The following is a 16,986-nucleotide window of genomic DNA, read 5'->3' as shown; positions in this document are numbered from 1 at the left end:
TCAGATTATCCTTGTGGAAGAAGTATCATCAAGTGGCAACATTTTCATCATGCTCCTGCCGGGGGAATTTATCCAAGTGTGAAAGCAGAATCTGACTCGCTATTGATCAAAAACACAAAACGATTCTATTTCCTTTGGATCCTTTGCTCATCTTTCCTCCTCTGCTCTCAGGTGTTTTCCCCTTTGGTTTCTTGTGTTTTGATGCCCGTGGAAGAAAGTGCGAGGCAGATTCTCAGCTCACTGAAATGTGTGCCTCGTCCTTATTTATGACACTGGCTAATGTTTACGAGGAATTATTATGTGTCAGGTACTCAGCTAAGAGCACGTCTCCGACTTTTCTTGTTCATGCTGCCCTTTGTCTCAGTGAATGTTTTCTGATGCCTGGACCAAAAGAAATATACAGCAGTGCCATTTACTAAGTAGTTCGGTTGAAAAAATAAGTATTGATGTCCTAATGACTTAGTAGCCATTTCAAAAAATAACACTTAAATTGAAAGAAAAAGTAGTATTTTTATCTTATTCTTAAATAATCTGTTACATACTAATAGGACATATATCTATAATACAAGGGCAAAATCATAATGCTATAAGTTAGTTAGTGCTCAAGTGTTAAGGAAATTCAAAGGAGGTTTTATGAAATCGAGTGTTTTAGCCCAACCACAGACTATTAATATAATGCCATCAAGTAACTGGTCTATCACGCTTCATATTGCAGACTTGGTGAACAAAAAAACAGGTTTTATTATTTTTCAGAAAACTAAAATGCTTATTAACTCCACTCATGTATCTTGTTGTCTAGATGTGTTAGGACTCTTTTTCTCTCTCTTCTTGACAATGATTTGAATCCTGGTTTAGGAATTGGGTCCTTAGAATTCTTATTAATGTTCTTTTGCTGCACTGCTGTTATTGAAGCTGCTTTGGGCCATTAATTTTAAGATAGTTTCATATGCTGATTAATTACCCACTTTTTTGCTTACAAAATCAGTAGAGAAAATGTGTCTTCTGGACACTTTTTCTTACCTGCAGCGTCACTGGAGCATTCAATGGGCTGCCTTAGAGTGTAATGCAATTGATTTACTCTAGAACCTGAATATTTGATTATTTTCTTCTCAGGATCTAGAGTCATAAAACAGCTTTCCTCTTCTTCCTGGGCTTTCTTGGATGTCATGGTATTGAATATGATCAGTGAAACACTGGGGGGGGAGATTGGTAAATTTAATTATTATGCTTTGCTGTTAATACATGTGTCTCATCAGTCACATTAAATTCTTCCACCTACCACCAGTGTCAAAAGTAGATTTATGGAAAGGCCAAGGAAGCTTAAGCTTCTGGGCCCATGACTTTCATGGGCCCTGTGAGTGCTGGGAGCAGACTGTTCTAGTTGGGGGATGGAATACCAGATCATTACCAGGAAGCATTTCAAGGTGAGCATTTCTTGGAAATTGCCTACAGAGATCTCAAAAGAAAGGGGTCTGAATCTCTGAGCCTCCAGTAATTTGTTATGAACTTCTTTAAATTCTAAGTAAGTGTTCTCTTTTGTACCTAAAGTTGAATTTGTGATTTTGTATTCCTTTTCTTAAAGGGGGCCCTGACTACAATCTTGGCTTCTAGACCCATGCAATCTGGATCTGCCCCCGACCAGCCTTGTTTTGTCAGGATGACTGTATTTCTAAATCAAACGTATTCATTATCTTTCAGATAATTTTTGAAGCCATTCGGGGAGTGTCGATAAGAAGTGATATTGCCATTGATGATATTAAATTTCAAGCAGGACCCTGTGCAGGTAACAGTATTATTTAATTATAAGTTTAATTGAAAAGGAATTTTGAAACAGTCTGAAATCCTAAGAATGCCAATGAAGTATTTTTCTACAACAAAAATAGAGAAAACTGTTATTGTCTATTTGTCTTCTGACAGACGTGGAAGATACAACTCAGCAATCATCAGGATATTCTGAAGATTTAAATGAGATTGAGTATTAGGAAATGACCTGAATTGGATTAATGAAACAAAAGCCATACCTCTTCAATCAAAATGAAAATAAAATAATTGAATACTGGACAACCATAACTATTCCATAAGTTATGAAATAACTTCAGAGCACTCTTCTTCATTGCTTTTGCAAAAAATACTGACTCAGGGCTTTTTTTTTTTTTTTTAATGACAACTGTCTCTAGAAGTACAGGCTGCTGGTTTTGCATAGATTATCTTAATTTTGGTACTGTTTCCAAATACACATATACCATATTGTAGTCATCTTTCAAGTGCACAGAGAAAGGGCACCGTCAAAATGAGATGTGCTCACTTAAATCTGCATTCAGTGAATGTATAGGGAGGAGAATAAGACTGTGGGTTTCATTTTGAATTTCAAATATCGTAAATATTTTTAAAGAAATGTGGGGTGTCGGTAATATCTGCAAAATGAATGCAATTTTTATGGTAACAAGTTAGTCTAAGAATATGAAGTCTTACTTTCTGTTTTATTCATAGAAATGGAGTATTACTTTTGAAATATTTTTACAACATGTGATAACAAAGGCTCTTTCACGAATGTCCCCGGGTAAGTCAGTATTAGTTAATGCTGCATTATGAGGCAATGCTACCTTCTTTTTTCTGCCTTTGAACTCCTTTTGGGAGTCACTATGATCACATGGATAGAAAATGCACTCCTTTGTTTTGTAAAGCAAGCTTGAAAATAATTATGTGCACACACCCCAAAATTTTGTAAACGTGTTAAACAATTTTATTGATTTTTATAACAAATGTTTTGGTAAGGTTTTGAGGAATACAAATTCCATCAGCTATAATTAACTACTGCTTTTGATTTACACATTAGAAAATTGTATATACATGTTTATATACCCAAAGAGCTGTTTTGAAATTATAAGATTACCTAATAAAAAGTAATGTAAAAATCTTTTGACTGTCAATTAACTCATTTCTACTTTATTTTTTGTTAGAATATCTTTACAACTGAATATAGATTCTAATTTGAATTTCTGCCACAATTAACTGCTTCTTAAGCCTTTTATTAGTGACATAAGCACTGCATACATTGATGGAATAACTAATTTTATTTTTTTTCCTTTCTTTCTTTGTTTTTTTAATAACTTTATTTAGTTATTTTTCAAGTACAGTTTTTTGTCTATTTCTCCCATCCCAGCCCCCCCCGCCCCTTGCTCCCCACCTCCCTCCCATTTCCACCCCCCTTAGTTGTTGTCCCTGTGTCCTTTATACTTGTTCCTCCAAATCCCTCACCTTTTTCCCCCTTAAATTCCCTTCCCTCTCCCCTCTGGTCACTGTCCCCTTGTTCTCTATTTCAGTGTCTTGTTTTTATTCTGCTTGCTTGTTTGTTTTGTTGTTTAGCTTCCTGTTAAAGGTGAGATCATATGGTATTTGTCTTTCAACACCTGGCCTATTTCACTCAGCATAATGCTTTCCAGTTCCATCCATGTTGTTGCAAAGGGTAGGAGCTCCTTCTTTCTCTCTGCTGTATAGAATTCCATTGTGTATATGTACCATAATTTTTTGATCCATTCATTTACTGACAGGCACCTAGGTTGCTTCCAACTCTTGGCTATTGTGAATTGTGCTGCTATGAACATTGTGGTGCATAGGTTCTTTGAAATTGATGTTTTAGGATTCTTAGGATATAATCCTAGCAGTGGAATTGCTGGGTCAAAAGGCAGGTCGATTTTTATTTTTCTGAGAAAATTCCATACTGTTTTCCATCATGGTTGTACCAATCTGCAATCCCACCAACAGTGAACTAAGGACCCCTTTTCTCCACACCCTCTCCAACTTTTGTTGTTTGTTGCTTTGTTTATGATAGCCATCCTGACTGGTGTAAAGTGGTATCTCATTGTGGTTTTAATTTGCATCTCTCTGATAGCTAACGATATTGAGCATCTCTTCATGTGTCTCTGGATCTTCTGTATGTCCTCCTTGGAGAAGTATCTGTCCAAGTTCTTTTCCCATTTTTTAATTGGGTTAGAAGTCTTAGAGTGGAGTCGTGTAAGTTCTTTGTATATTTTGGAGATTAAACCCTTGTCTGAGGTATCATTGGCAAATATGTTTTCCCATACAGTTGGCTGTCTTTTTAATTTAATACTGTTTTCTTTAGTTACGCAGAAGCTCTTTATTTCGATGAGATCCCATTTGTTTATTCTTTCTTTTATATTCCTTGCTCTAGGGGACATATCAGTAAAAATGTTGCTGCGTGAAATATCTGAGATTTTATTGCCGATGTTCTCCTCTAGGACTTTCATGGTGTCACGGCTTATATTTAAGTCTTTTATCCACCTTAAATTTATTTTGGTGTATGGTGTAAGTTGGTGCTCAAGTTTCATTTTTTTGCATGTAGCTGTCCATTTCTCCCTACACCATTTGTTGAAGAGGCTATCTTTACTCCATTTTATGTTACTGCCCCCTTTGTCAAATATTAATTGACTGTAGAAAGTTGGGTTGATTTCTGGGCTCTCTGTTCTGTTCCATTGGTCTGTGTGCCTGTTTTTATGCCAGTACTAGGCTGTTTTGATTACAGTGGCTTTGTAATACAGTTTGATATCAGGTATTGTGATCCCTCCTACTTTGTTCTTCTTTCTCAAAAGTGCAGCTGCTATTCGGGGTCGTTTATGGTTCCATATAAATTTTTGAAGTGTTTCTTCTATGTCTGTGAAATATGCCATTGGTACTTTAATAGGTATTGCATTGAATCTGTATATTGCTTTGGGTAGTATGGACATTTTGATGATGTTAATTCTTCCAATCCATGAACAAGGTATATGTTTCCATTTGTTTGTGTCTTCCTTGATTTCTTTCTTCAGTGCTGTGTAGTTTTCTGCATACAGGTCTTTTACCTCCTTGGTTAGGTTTATTCCCAGATATTTTATTTTTCTTTTTGCTGTATCGAATGGGATTTTTTTCTTGATTTCTGCTTCTGCTGATTTATTGTCAGTATACAAAAATGCCTTTGATTTCTGGATATTGACTTTGTATCCTGCTGTTTTGCCAAATTCATTAATTAGTTCGAGCAGTTTTTTGGTAGAGTCTACAGGATTTTCCATGTACACTATCATGTCATCTGCAAACAGTGACAGTTTTGTTTCCTCCTTTCCTATTTGGATGCCTTTTACTTCCTTTTCTTGCCTAATCACTGTGGCCAAAACTTCTAAAACTATATTGAATAGAAGTGGTGAAAGTGGACATCTTTGTCTTGTTTCTGATCTTAGTGGAAAAGCTTTTAATTTTTGCCCATTGAGTATGATATTGGCTGTAGGTCTCTCATATATGGCCTTTATTATATTGAGGAATGCTCCCTCTATTCCCACTTTGCTGAGTGTTTTTATCATAAATGGGTGTTGTACCTTATCAAAAGCTTTTTCCATGTCTATTGATATGATCATGTGGTTTTTGTTTTGCTTTTGTTTATGTGATGTGTTACATTTACTGATTTGCGAATGTTGAACCATCCTTGCATCCCTGGGCTGAATCCCACTTGGTCATGGTGTATGATCTTTTTGATATATTGTTGGATGCGATTTGCCAATATTTTGCTGAGGATTTTAGTGTCTATGTTCATCAGCGATATTGGCCTGAAGTTCTCTTTCTTTGTTGTGTCTCTATCTGGTTTTGGAATTAGGATGATGCTGGCTTCATAAAAAGAATTTGAGAGTTTTCCATCCTTCTGGATTTTTTGGAATAGTCTATGAAGAATAGGGGTTAGCTCTTCCTTAAATGCTTTGTAGAATTCTCCTGTGAAACCATCTGGTCCAGGGCTTTTGTGTGATGGGAGTTTTTTGATTACTGCTTCAATTTATTTTGCTGTTATTGGTCTATTCACGTTTTCTACTTCTTTTTCATTGAGTTTTGGGAGATTATATTTTTCTAGAAATGTGTCCATTTCCCTTAGGTTTTCAAATTTCTTGGCATACAGTTCTTCATAGTAATTTCTTACAATCCCTTCTATTTCTGTGGTATCAGTTGTAATCTCTCCTCTTTCATTTCTGATTGTGTTTATTTGAGTCTTCTCTGTTCTTTTCTTGATGAGCCTACTTAAAGGCTTGTCTATTTTGTTTATCTTTTCAAAGAACCAACTCCTGGATTCATTGATCCTTAGGATTGTGCTTGTAGTCTCCATGTCATTTAGTTCTGCTCTAATCTTGGTTATTTCCTTCCTTCTGCTTGCTCTGGGCTGTCTTTTTTGTTGTTCCTCGAGTTCTTGCGGGCGTAGGGTTAGGTTGTTTGTTTGAAATGTTTCTATCTTCTTTAGGTAGGCCTGTAGGAATAACTAATTTTAAAGAGTTTTTTATTTCACATAAACGTTCTCAACCCCCCCCCAATTTTATCTTTTTAGAATTTAAACTGTTATGAGGATAAGAATTATGGCTTGTTTTGTTTACTTTTATAGTGTTAGTACCCAGAAAAATGTCTGGTATATAGTAGATGCTCAATAAATAAATATTTGCTTGGGTGGGTGGGTGGATGAATGGAAGGGAGTATGAATGAATGAATTTAGCCCTTTCAACATCCTTTTAGCTTGAAATATTAACTTCTTTTAGAAATAAGGAAACCAAGCCTCAGAAGAGTGAAAAAATAAGATTCCACAGCTATTAAGTAAAGGAACTCAGAGTCAGGTCTCTCTGACCCCAAAGCCTATAACCTTTTACTGCTTTATGTGCCTAAAAATTCATTCTTCTGATGGAGTTGGGAGGGTTTTCCACTAAAGAATTTCAATTCCCACCATAAATTAATCTGTAAAGAGCATTATACCTCCCTAAATATATTACTTAGAAAACAAAAAATATTCAACTAGTCCTGACTGGTGTGGCTCAGTTGGTTGTGTGTTGTCCCACAAAGCAAAAGATGGCCAGTCCGATTCCCAGTCAGGGCACATGCCTGGGTTGTGGGCCAGGTCCCCAGTAAGAGGCACATGAGAGGCAACCACACAGTAATGTTTCCCTCTCTCCCTTTCTTTCCCTCTCTAAAAGAATAAATAAAATCTTTTTTAAAGATTTTTTAAAATTATTATTTACTTATCTTTAGAGGGGAAGGGAAGGAGAGAGGGAGAGAAACATCAATGTATGGTTGCCTCTCATGCATCCCCTGCCAGGAACTGGCCTGCAACCCAGGCATGTGCCCTGACTGGGAATCGGACTGCGAACTCTTGGTTCGCAGGCCCGCATTCAATCCACTGAGCTACACCAACCAGGGCTAAAATCTTTTTTTTTAAGTACAAAAATAAATGAAGAATATTTCTCTAGGACCTAATATCCATTGCATAGTAAGGGGTTTATAATATGTGATAAGTCATTCACCAGCTCCCTTGCTAATGGATTACATTATAGTAATTATCATAGCTTTTACTGCACACTTACCATTTTAGGCATTGTTCAAAGCTTTACATGAATTCACTCATGTTATCATCCTGATAACAACCCACAAAGTAGATCTAGTGATGTTCCCATTATAAATAGGGAAAGTGAATTTGTTCAAGTGCAGCAGCTAGTGTAGGGCCTAGTTTTGAACTTGGGTCTATTTCACTGCCAACTTTGTGTTCTAATCCCTATAAGACTGCCTTCTGAATCTAACTCTCCTGACAACTCTATACACAGTACTAATTCAAATTCTAGTGAAAGGTCCCGAGTTCCCACATTCCAGAGGATTTGTTGGCTACCAAAATTGTCCCGAAGGTTGCCAGACCAGAAACACTACTTGGCACACTAACTTTGAGAACTGTGGTGTTGGGAAGAGTTAGGAACTAGTTACTGATATACAGCAGAAAGGTAGCAGGTAATTGTTACCAGCTATTGCTCAGGAACAACCTGAAGTTCCTATAAGGAAAGAGAGAAGGTGGAAGATGAACAGGTTAATTTACTCTTCCTCACATATGCTCCTTTTGCAGGATTTGCTTTTTGGATGCTTCTTTTCCTCTTCCAGGTTGCCTTTGCATTCACTTAACTATATTTCATGTGGATAGAAATATGGAAGGACGGTAGTAAGCACAATATAGTTTTCTCAGGTTTAGAAATGTCCTAGGTACTGCTTAACATTTAAACCCTGTGTTTACATTTATTCCAATTTTCACCTAAACACCCAAGTGTTTCAGGTAGAAACTACTTTTTCACACAATTTCCTTCTCTCCTATATTTGCTGTTTGTGTCGGAGCTTAGTTATGTAGAGAAGGGAGTGAAAAAAAGGAGACTGAGAAAATGGTGGCTGGGATGCAAGGTCTGGTTTAATGTGGAAGATGAAAATGTTCGGCAAAGACTTGTTGAGAAATCTATGCTCATCATACCAAGCATGGGAATTGCAAAGATGCTCACATATTAGGATCCAAACAGATCTAAACCAGTCAGTGCAATTTGGAGTGCTGTGTACCATGAGTTCACTGTTCAGGGTGCTATGAGAGGCCTGGGAGGGGCATCTGACCAGGGAGGGCCGGGCCAGCCTCCTGGCCCAAGTGTGGGCAGAGCAACCAACTAAAACTTACCAACATGGACTCTGATTTATTCCCAGGTGGGGACATAATTTCCTGTGCAATTTAACTATAGAACTGGGGGAAAAAATAAAAGAGTCTTCGCAACTGATCATTCTAATGTGGTTGCATTTTCAACATGTGGATTACTATAAAGAGGTCATAGTGATCAAGTGCATGGTTTCTGGATTCGGGCTGTCTCAGTTTAAATCCTGGCTTTGCCACTACAGGCTTTTTGACTGAGGGCAAGTCACTTACAACCTCTCTGACTCCTATTTCTACTCTGCAAAATGGGGCAAATACTTGACTATACTTCTTTAGGTTGCTGTAGAGATTAAATGCAAATAATATGTGCAAGCACTTAGTATTGGACACACAAGAGTCATTCAAGTTTGTATTATAAGGTTTGAGTGAATTTTTTTGATAAGTTGCAGTTATTTTTATGCATTCTCTCTATATATAGGAATTGTGAGTTTATAGTGCCACCTTAAGGATAGAGCAACCACCAAAAGGATAGAGTATACTCTTATCCTTTTATCAGCTTTTTCTTATTAGCAGCAATACAAGGCTCATTTTTACCAGTACCTAGGCAATGCCTTCCCCTTTGCTCTTCCTACCCCAGGCACTATTAATTGTCCTTCTATGCTACCTACCCTTTATATATACCCCAGAAAAATTTATCACGTTAAACCTAACTTCTTGTTTTTATGTCCATCTTCTCAAGAATGGAGACTTAGTAAATTTTGTACTTCCACTGACTATCATACTCAACAAATCTGGATTAAATAAACAAAAGCCAATAAAATAATTTACTTTAGTACAAATATGTATATAGATTTAAAAATATCACAAGGGATATAATTCTGTTTGGTCCATCAAAGCTTCATGGTCCAAAAATACACACACTAAAATTTTAACATGAAAATATGTCTCTGGCTAGTGATACACTTTGCCTGGGTACCAGGCAAAAACAAATACCTTCCTTAGAGGGCCATGCACCCCACCCAGGCTGCACGAGTTTCCCACATATAAAACTGCACAATTCAAACTTATAAAATATTTAGTGAAACAGTCCACTAGAAGCAAAAGTCAGCTGTCAACAGCCAAATTAGATACCCAAGAATTCATAGGATGAAATTCTTTCTGAGAGACACTCTTTTTCTTTTTTTTTAATTTAATTATTGTTCAAGTACAGTTTTCTGTCTTTTGCTCTCATCCCAGCCCTCCCATGCCCCCCACCTCCCTCTTATTTCCACCCCCCTTAGTTGTCGTCGTCCATGTGTCCTTTATACTAGTTCCTCTAAATCCTTCCCCTTTTTCCCCTAAAATTCCCTCCCCTCTTCCCTCTGGTCACTGTCCCCCTGTTCTCTATTTCAGTGTCTTTGTTTTTATTTTGCTTGCTTGTTTGTTTTGTTGTTTAGCTTCCTGTTAAAGGTGAGCTCATACGGTATTTGTCTTTCAATGCCTGGCTATTTCACTCAGCATAATGCTTTCCAGTTCCATCCATGTTGTTGCAAAGGGTAGTAGCTCCTTCTTTCTTTCTGCTGCATAGAATTCCATTGTGTATATGTACCATAATTTTTCGATCCATTCATTTACTGACGAGCACCTAGGTTGCTTCCAGCTCTTGGCTATTGTAAGTTGTGCTGCTATGAACATTGGTGTGCATAGGTTCTTTAGGATCGGTGTTTCAGGGTTCTTAGGATATAATCCCAGCAGTGGAATTCCTGGGTCAAAAGGCAGGTCCGTTTTTAGTTTTCTGAGAGACACTTTAAAAAAAATGATTAGAGACTTGCACCCCCCCAAAAAAGTATTGAAAACATAACAAAACTCAATACTCTGTGAGAAAACAAGCATGTAGATTTTAAAGTAAACCAAATAGAACTTCTGTCATAAAAAGTACAGTCATTAAAATTAAAAATTCAATGGAAAAGGCAAATATCTAATTAAATACATGTACTAGAAGAGAGATGGTGAACTAGAATATAAAATAATAAATCAGGGTGCAATATATAGAGAGAAAAAGAAGTGAAAAATAGGAGACAATGAATGAGGCCACCTAGTGTATTAAAATAAGAGCTCCAGAAATAGAATGGAAGAGGGGTTTTATTCAAAGGGAGAATATTTTATTTATTTTTAAATATTTATTTTTTTTTTAGAGAGAGGGAAGGGAGGGACAATGTGTGGGAGAGAAATATTGATCAGTTGCCTCCAACCAGAGACTGGGCCAGCAATGCAAGCATGTGCCCTGACTGGGAATCAAACCAGTGACTCTTTGGTTTGTGGGACTCAACCAACTGAGCCACACCAGTCAGGGTCAAAGGGAGAATATTTTAGACTGAATGAGGAAGTCCAACAAATTCGGAGTAATATAAGTCAAAATAAATCCATACCTAGATACATCATTATGAAATTATGGAATACCAAAGGCAAAGAGATTTAATGCAAATGAAAAGACAGATGAACTACAGAGGAATGAAAATCAAACTTCTCACTAATGAAGGTGTGAAGACTGGAATAATATCATTAACATGTTGAGAGAAAATAATGTCAACTGGGAATTTTATCATTCAAAAGAGCAAACTTATGATATTTTTAGATAAATAAGAAATCATGTTTTTTCATATATGTATGTGTGTATACATACACATTTATATATATTAATGATAGTAAATGAATATACACATATATATCTATATCAATGATCATAAAAGTACCACATATCAAAATTCACTATATATATATAAATAAATAAAATGATGTGTGATTTGTCTTTTTGCTCAAAATTGTGTTTTTTGAAATTCAGTCATGTTGAATTTCTAGCTGTAGTTCCTTTCTCTATGGCATGGAATTCCATTCATGATTATACTGCAGTGAATCTACTCTATCATTGATAAACTCTTGGGTTGTTTCTAGTGCTTTGCTATTGTGGACAATGCTGCTAAAATATTCTCATACAAGTACCCAGGCAGCCATGTGAAGTACTTGGTTTTGCTTGTATACCTAACATGAATTACTGGTTTGTATGGTATGTACACTTAACTAAATGATGAAAAACTGCTTCCCAACTGACTACACTAATTTATAGTACCCTACCAGTATAGGTGGGTGCCAGAACTTACCAGTGTCAGACTTTAATTTTTGCCAATCTGATAATTATGAAATTGTATTTCATTGAAGTTTTAATTTGCATTTTTCTAATCGTTAATTTTAAATGAAGCATCTTATCACATGTCCTATGACCATTCATCCTTTACCTTGTGCAAAATGCCTACATATCCTGCCCATTTTTAAAATTGAACTATGTATCATTTCCTTCCTTCCTTTCTTTTTTCCTTCCATTCTTTCCTCCCTACCTCTCTTCCTTTCTTTTGTTAGAGTTTAAAGTTAAAGAAAGTTTATTAGTGAAGGAGTAAGACAGAGAGTGGCTACTCCACAGACAGAGCAGCCCCTTCCTGGTGGAATTTACTTCTTTAATTGAGGCTCATTTTTTGAGGGGTAGGGCATTCAATAAAGAGGAGGGATATTTAGGATTTTTCCGGGAAGGGGTGAGGACTTCTGGGAGAGCCCTGTCAGCCATGTTGTGTCCTTATAGGGGCTTTTTGTTTATTATTACGGTAATGTTGTGTATGTAGAATGCTAACTTGTTACAATGAGTGTATAATGAGACGAGGGGGTTACCAGAAGGTGAAATTAGTTACCGTGTTGGATGGAGCTGATGTTCTGCTAGATAGTTCTTGTAGCCCTTGTAGATGAAAAAGGGCCACATAATAAACCTAATGAGCTCAGGGGAGGCCTGTGTGATGGCCTTATAAACTCAGATACCTAAAGTAACCACATAGGATGGTCTGAAATTAAAAACTTTTTTAACTAAAAGCATGGCGGGCAGTCATGTCCTATGCTAGAATCTTCCCTAAAAAAGTCAACCTTTACTTTAATTGACTGTCTACTTTCTGTTTGCGTCTATGATAGCATATGCTTGGAATGTCAAATCTCCTTTTTTTTGGACTAAGGACAGGCACTGCATCAGACCACAAATCCCCTCACTGCCGTTGTTACCATGTTCAGTGTTGCTTGGTAACTTCCTGTACCCACCTACGTAAAAGAAGTTATGTGTCTATCGTTTTATTTTTTATCCATTCCCAGAGGTTTCCCCACTTTGCTTTCTCCCACCACTCTAATCTATTTCCTATATATTTCATGTGACTCCTTACACCTCCTCTTTTGATTGTAATGTATAAAATAAAGTGCAAAACTACCATTTTTGGCAGCATTTTTTTTCAGTCCAGTGAGGTTTTGCTTCCTGGCAGTTGTAGCCAGTTTGGCTCAAATCTGCTCATTGAAATCCTTACAGCTTTGGGTGTTTCTTACATTGACACCCTTACTGATTACAGATGTTTGTCCACATACAGTATCTCACCCCCGCACTGCCAGAGATTTTGTTCCTCCTAATCTTAGGTGGTCATTGGTGCTGAGAAAATGTGTCATTTTCTTATGGATCTCTAATATTGCATATACTAAGCTTCTGTTTGTTTCAAATGTTGCAAGTATCTTTTTTTAGCTTCCCCCATTCATATTATGGTGAATTAGATTCATGAAAGGCCTTAGTTTTTTATGGATATGAATTAATCATCTTTTAATTTTATTTATGGTTTATATATATTTCATCTTATTTTAAGAAACTCTTCTCTACCCTGTGTTTTTAAAGATATTCCCATGTGGTTTCTTTTTATACAGTTTTTTGAAGATTTTAGTTATTTTTAGAGAGAAGGGAAGGGAGAAAGAGAGGGAGAGAAACATCTATATGAGAGAGAAACATTGATGGGTTGCCTCTTGTACTTGCCCTGACTGGGGACCAAACCTGCAACCCAGGCACATGCCCCAACCAGGGATTGAACTGTCAACCTTTTGCTTTGTGGAATGACACCAATCCGACTGAGCCACACCAGTGAGGGCCTTGTGGTTTTTTTCTAAAAAATTAAACTTTTGCCTATTACCTTTAACTCTTTGATTCACCTGGAGTTATAGCCAGTAAAATTGCTAAGCTCTCTATTACTTCTTGGAATAGACTCTATATTTACGTTCATTTCCCACTGTGGCTGTAACAAATTACTACACTTTTTGTGGCTCAAAACAACACATTTATCATCTTACACTTCTGGAAGTCAGAACTCTGAAAATAGATCTCACAGGGTCAAAGTCAGTGTGTTGGCAGGGCTGCGCTCCTTCAAGGGAGGCGCTGGGAGAATACATTTCTTGCCATTTCTAGCCTTCATTAAAGTCTTCTCACATTCCTTGGCTCATGGCTGCCTTCAAACCGTGTCATCATTCACATCTGTTTTCATTGTCACCTCTTATGTGATTCTGATCCTCTTGCTCCCCTCTTATAAGGACGCTTACGATTATACAGGGCCCACCTGGGTGATCCAGACTAATCACCCAATCTTAAATCCTTAACTTACTCACATCTGCAAGTTCCTTTTGCCATGTGAGAGAATATATTCACAAGTGACAGCATTTAGGATGTAGGCATCTTTGGGAAGCCTTATTCTAGCTACCACAATTTTCTTTTACTATTGGATTAGATTTCTTAGTCAGCCCGGTTTCAGTTTTTGCTTTTCAACTTTTGTATTTGCTCTTCTTTCATAACTTATTTAGCAAACTAAAATACCCAATATGAGCTCAATAGAAGTAGTGATATTACCATCCTTGACTTGTTCCAGAATTTAAGAGATTATTTCTAAGTATTTCATCAAAGAATATGAGTTTGCTGCAGATTTTTGGACTTGACTTTTATTGGTTAAAGGAAGTTTTCTTTTACTTGTACTTTCTAGAAATTTTAACCATGAATTGGTGTTGAAAATAATTGAACGTTTTTTCTGCTTCCATCTTTCTCCTGTAATATTTTAATATGAAGAACCACATTAATTGATTTAATTTGCTAGTTATTTAATCAACCTTACGTTCCTGTAATAAAGCCAATTAGTTCATGAAGTATTTACTGTTTTGAATATTGGTAGACATTTGCATGTATATTAGGACAGGAACTTTTCATTTCTTTTAATTTCCTTAGAAATTAGGGGATTTAGACACAGTTAAACTCATAAAAGGAGATGAAAGATTTCTTTCCTCTTTCTATACTCTGAAAGGGGTTAGGATTAGAGCGGTGGTTCTCAACTGGGGCAATTTCACCCTTTAAGGGACATTAGCAATATCTGGAGACATTTTTGGTTGTCAAAAGTGGGGAGGTGCTACTGCTATCTAGTGGGCAGAGGGCAAGGATGCTTCTGAGCATCCTACAATGCACAGGGCAGCTGCCTCCTTTTCCCCCAACAAAGAATTTTATCTCACCCCAGATGTCAGTAGTGCTAAAGTTGTGGTTTCTTCTCTCATTCTGAATAAATAATCACTATCCTAATTTTGTAAGCCAGTGCTGGGGGTGGGGGTGGGGGTTAGGACTAGAAATTTTGTTTTGATTAATCACAGTTACTAAGAAATTGGCTACGAGATATGATACCAAGAAACTGAAGGAAAGTAATTAGTGTGATATATGGTCCAGCAATTCCAGTTCTAGGTATCTATTCTAGAGAAATACTAGCACATACCCATAAAGATATCCGAGGATGTTTCCTGAAGCAATGTATGTAAAAATGAAAAACTGGAAGCAATCTATATGTCAAATCAGTAGGGTTATGGATAAAGTGTGATATATTTATACAAAGCCCTAGAAAAGTTAAAAGGAAACCAAATTTATATGAGTCAACATGGATATATCTCAAAATTAAATTTTTGAATAAAAAACAACTTGTATAATTATTATCGTATTTTCATGTTAATAATTATACATGTAATACACTATGTGTTTATGTAACATATTTATGTGACATAGCCACACTCAAATTATTACTATATGTTTTCTCTGATTAAAATGCATGTGAAATATTAAAATGGCCTCAGAGTACATCACCCAATCAACAAGTGGGAAAGAGTAGTTAACTAGGAGAGAAGGGGTACAGGAATAAGATTAAGAAAAAAATGTCAAATGCCACTAATTTTATCTGCATTGTTCTAAGTTTTAAAGGAAAACAAATTCATATATTTCATGTTTAAAGTTTTAAAAAGTGGATTATAGAGAAAACTAGATGAAATCAAAACAAATTGTTAGCAGTATTAATTTTTAACTGTAGAAATACGGGTGAATGGTTGTTAGTTTCTGCTTTTTGGATTTTCAAACTTCTTCAAATAACAAAAATACAATTTTGATGATAAAAAAAGAGGTTCACGGCTACCAATCTAAGCTGTGGAAGTGAGATATTAAAACCAACAAGTTTATGGGAGAGTTCGGCAGCACCCCAGCTTGAGATGCTGGGATGAAATGTCACTCTTGGGGATTGAGACCACAGTACTGAATTTGGTCATTCACGGAGCTAATTTCAACAGATTTTCCACAGTTTAACAATGACCAACTTTCTTTCCTTTGGGAAGTAACAAGGTGTGAGAAGGAACACTTGCTCTCCTGCCCTGGGGTGGGCAAGGAGGACTATCACTGCACCTTGCGAGGACCTGCAGAGGACACCGCACACAGCACCTCAGCGCCCGTTTGGGATCTTTCTGAAATTAAACATAAATGCCTTCTGGAGCAACGTCATACTGTCTTCCCATTTTTATATTCTCAAAAGAAATGAAGGCAAGGTTAGCTCTAGGCTTTCTTAGCATGACATACCACCAAGAACATTTGAAATCTGATATTAATTCCTACTGATTCTTTTAGTCTTTCAGTTGGTTTTTGTATCTAAGAGATGGAAATTTGAGAAAGAGGCATTCATACAAAATATAAAATGAATTATTAAAAAGTGCTTCGAACAGTAGCGGCTGGTGTGTGGTTAATATTATAGCTATTACTACAGCCAACTCTAATACTAATATGCTTGTGGTAAGAGAGAGCAGATATTCTGTCTCGTATGATTTTAGAAATAACTTTTAAAAAATGAAAAACTTTAGAGAAAAGTATCCTTATCTTCAGCAGAGCTTGTTCCACGGGGTTTTAGCCCCTCCAGAAGGTTGCTGATTCTCCCCAGAACGCCCCTTCCCTGCCTAGATCTTCCCCACGAGTTCTTTAAGTAGGTCTGTTAGAAAGAGTGTGACAGGAAAGTGGAGGGAGCGGGAGAATGGTTGTTCCTGGGTGCCGAAAACTCAGGTTTTAGCGTGTGACTGACTTCCTCTCTTTCAAGCCATGAGGGTTCACTTTTCCACTTTCAGAATTTGCCAAAAGCAAAAGTAATGTTTTTTTCTCCCTTGGTATGCAAACCAGAGGAGATTGTTCCTGTTTCCCTGTGAGGGTTCTGGTTAGAACTAGAATCTCAGTGGAGTCCCATTCTGTGCCATCTTGCCCCACCTCCCTGGCATTGTGGCATCATTATCAAGGGCTTGAAGTGAAGCCAAGGAAGAGAACAAGAAAGATGGTATTTTGATCATGAGGTGAAACACATAGTCCTTGACCCTGCCCCTTT

The 16,986-nt window shown here is 36.8% G+C and overlaps 1 protein-coding gene across 1 annotated transcript in view; it reads left to right on the top strand.

The window, feature by feature from the left end:
• Positions 1–2,878, top strand: part of MAMDC2 (MAM domain containing 2) — a 129,594-nt gene extending 126,716 nt beyond the window's left edge. The window contains exons 13-14 of the mRNA XM_037157606.2: positions 1,699–1,783; positions 1,918–2,878. Coding sequence (XP_037013501.2) covers positions 1,699–1,783; positions 1,918–1,982 — 150 coding nt within the window. The 3' untranslated portion in view covers positions 1,983–2,878. The remainder of the gene's footprint in view (positions 1–1,698; positions 1,784–1,917) is intronic.
• The last annotated feature ends 14,108 nt before the right edge of the window (positions 2,879–16,986 follow it).

This window comes from Artibeus jamaicensis, unplaced genomic scaffold (assembly GCF_021234435.1).
Source record: "Artibeus jamaicensis isolate MK-2021 breed Jamaican fruit bat unplaced genomic scaffold, CSHL_Jam_final scaffold_1964, whole genome shotgun sequence".
Taxonomy (NCBI): Eukaryota; Metazoa; Chordata; class Mammalia; order Chiroptera; family Phyllostomidae; genus Artibeus; species Artibeus jamaicensis.
This window is presented reverse-complemented; position numbering and strand designations above follow the sequence as displayed.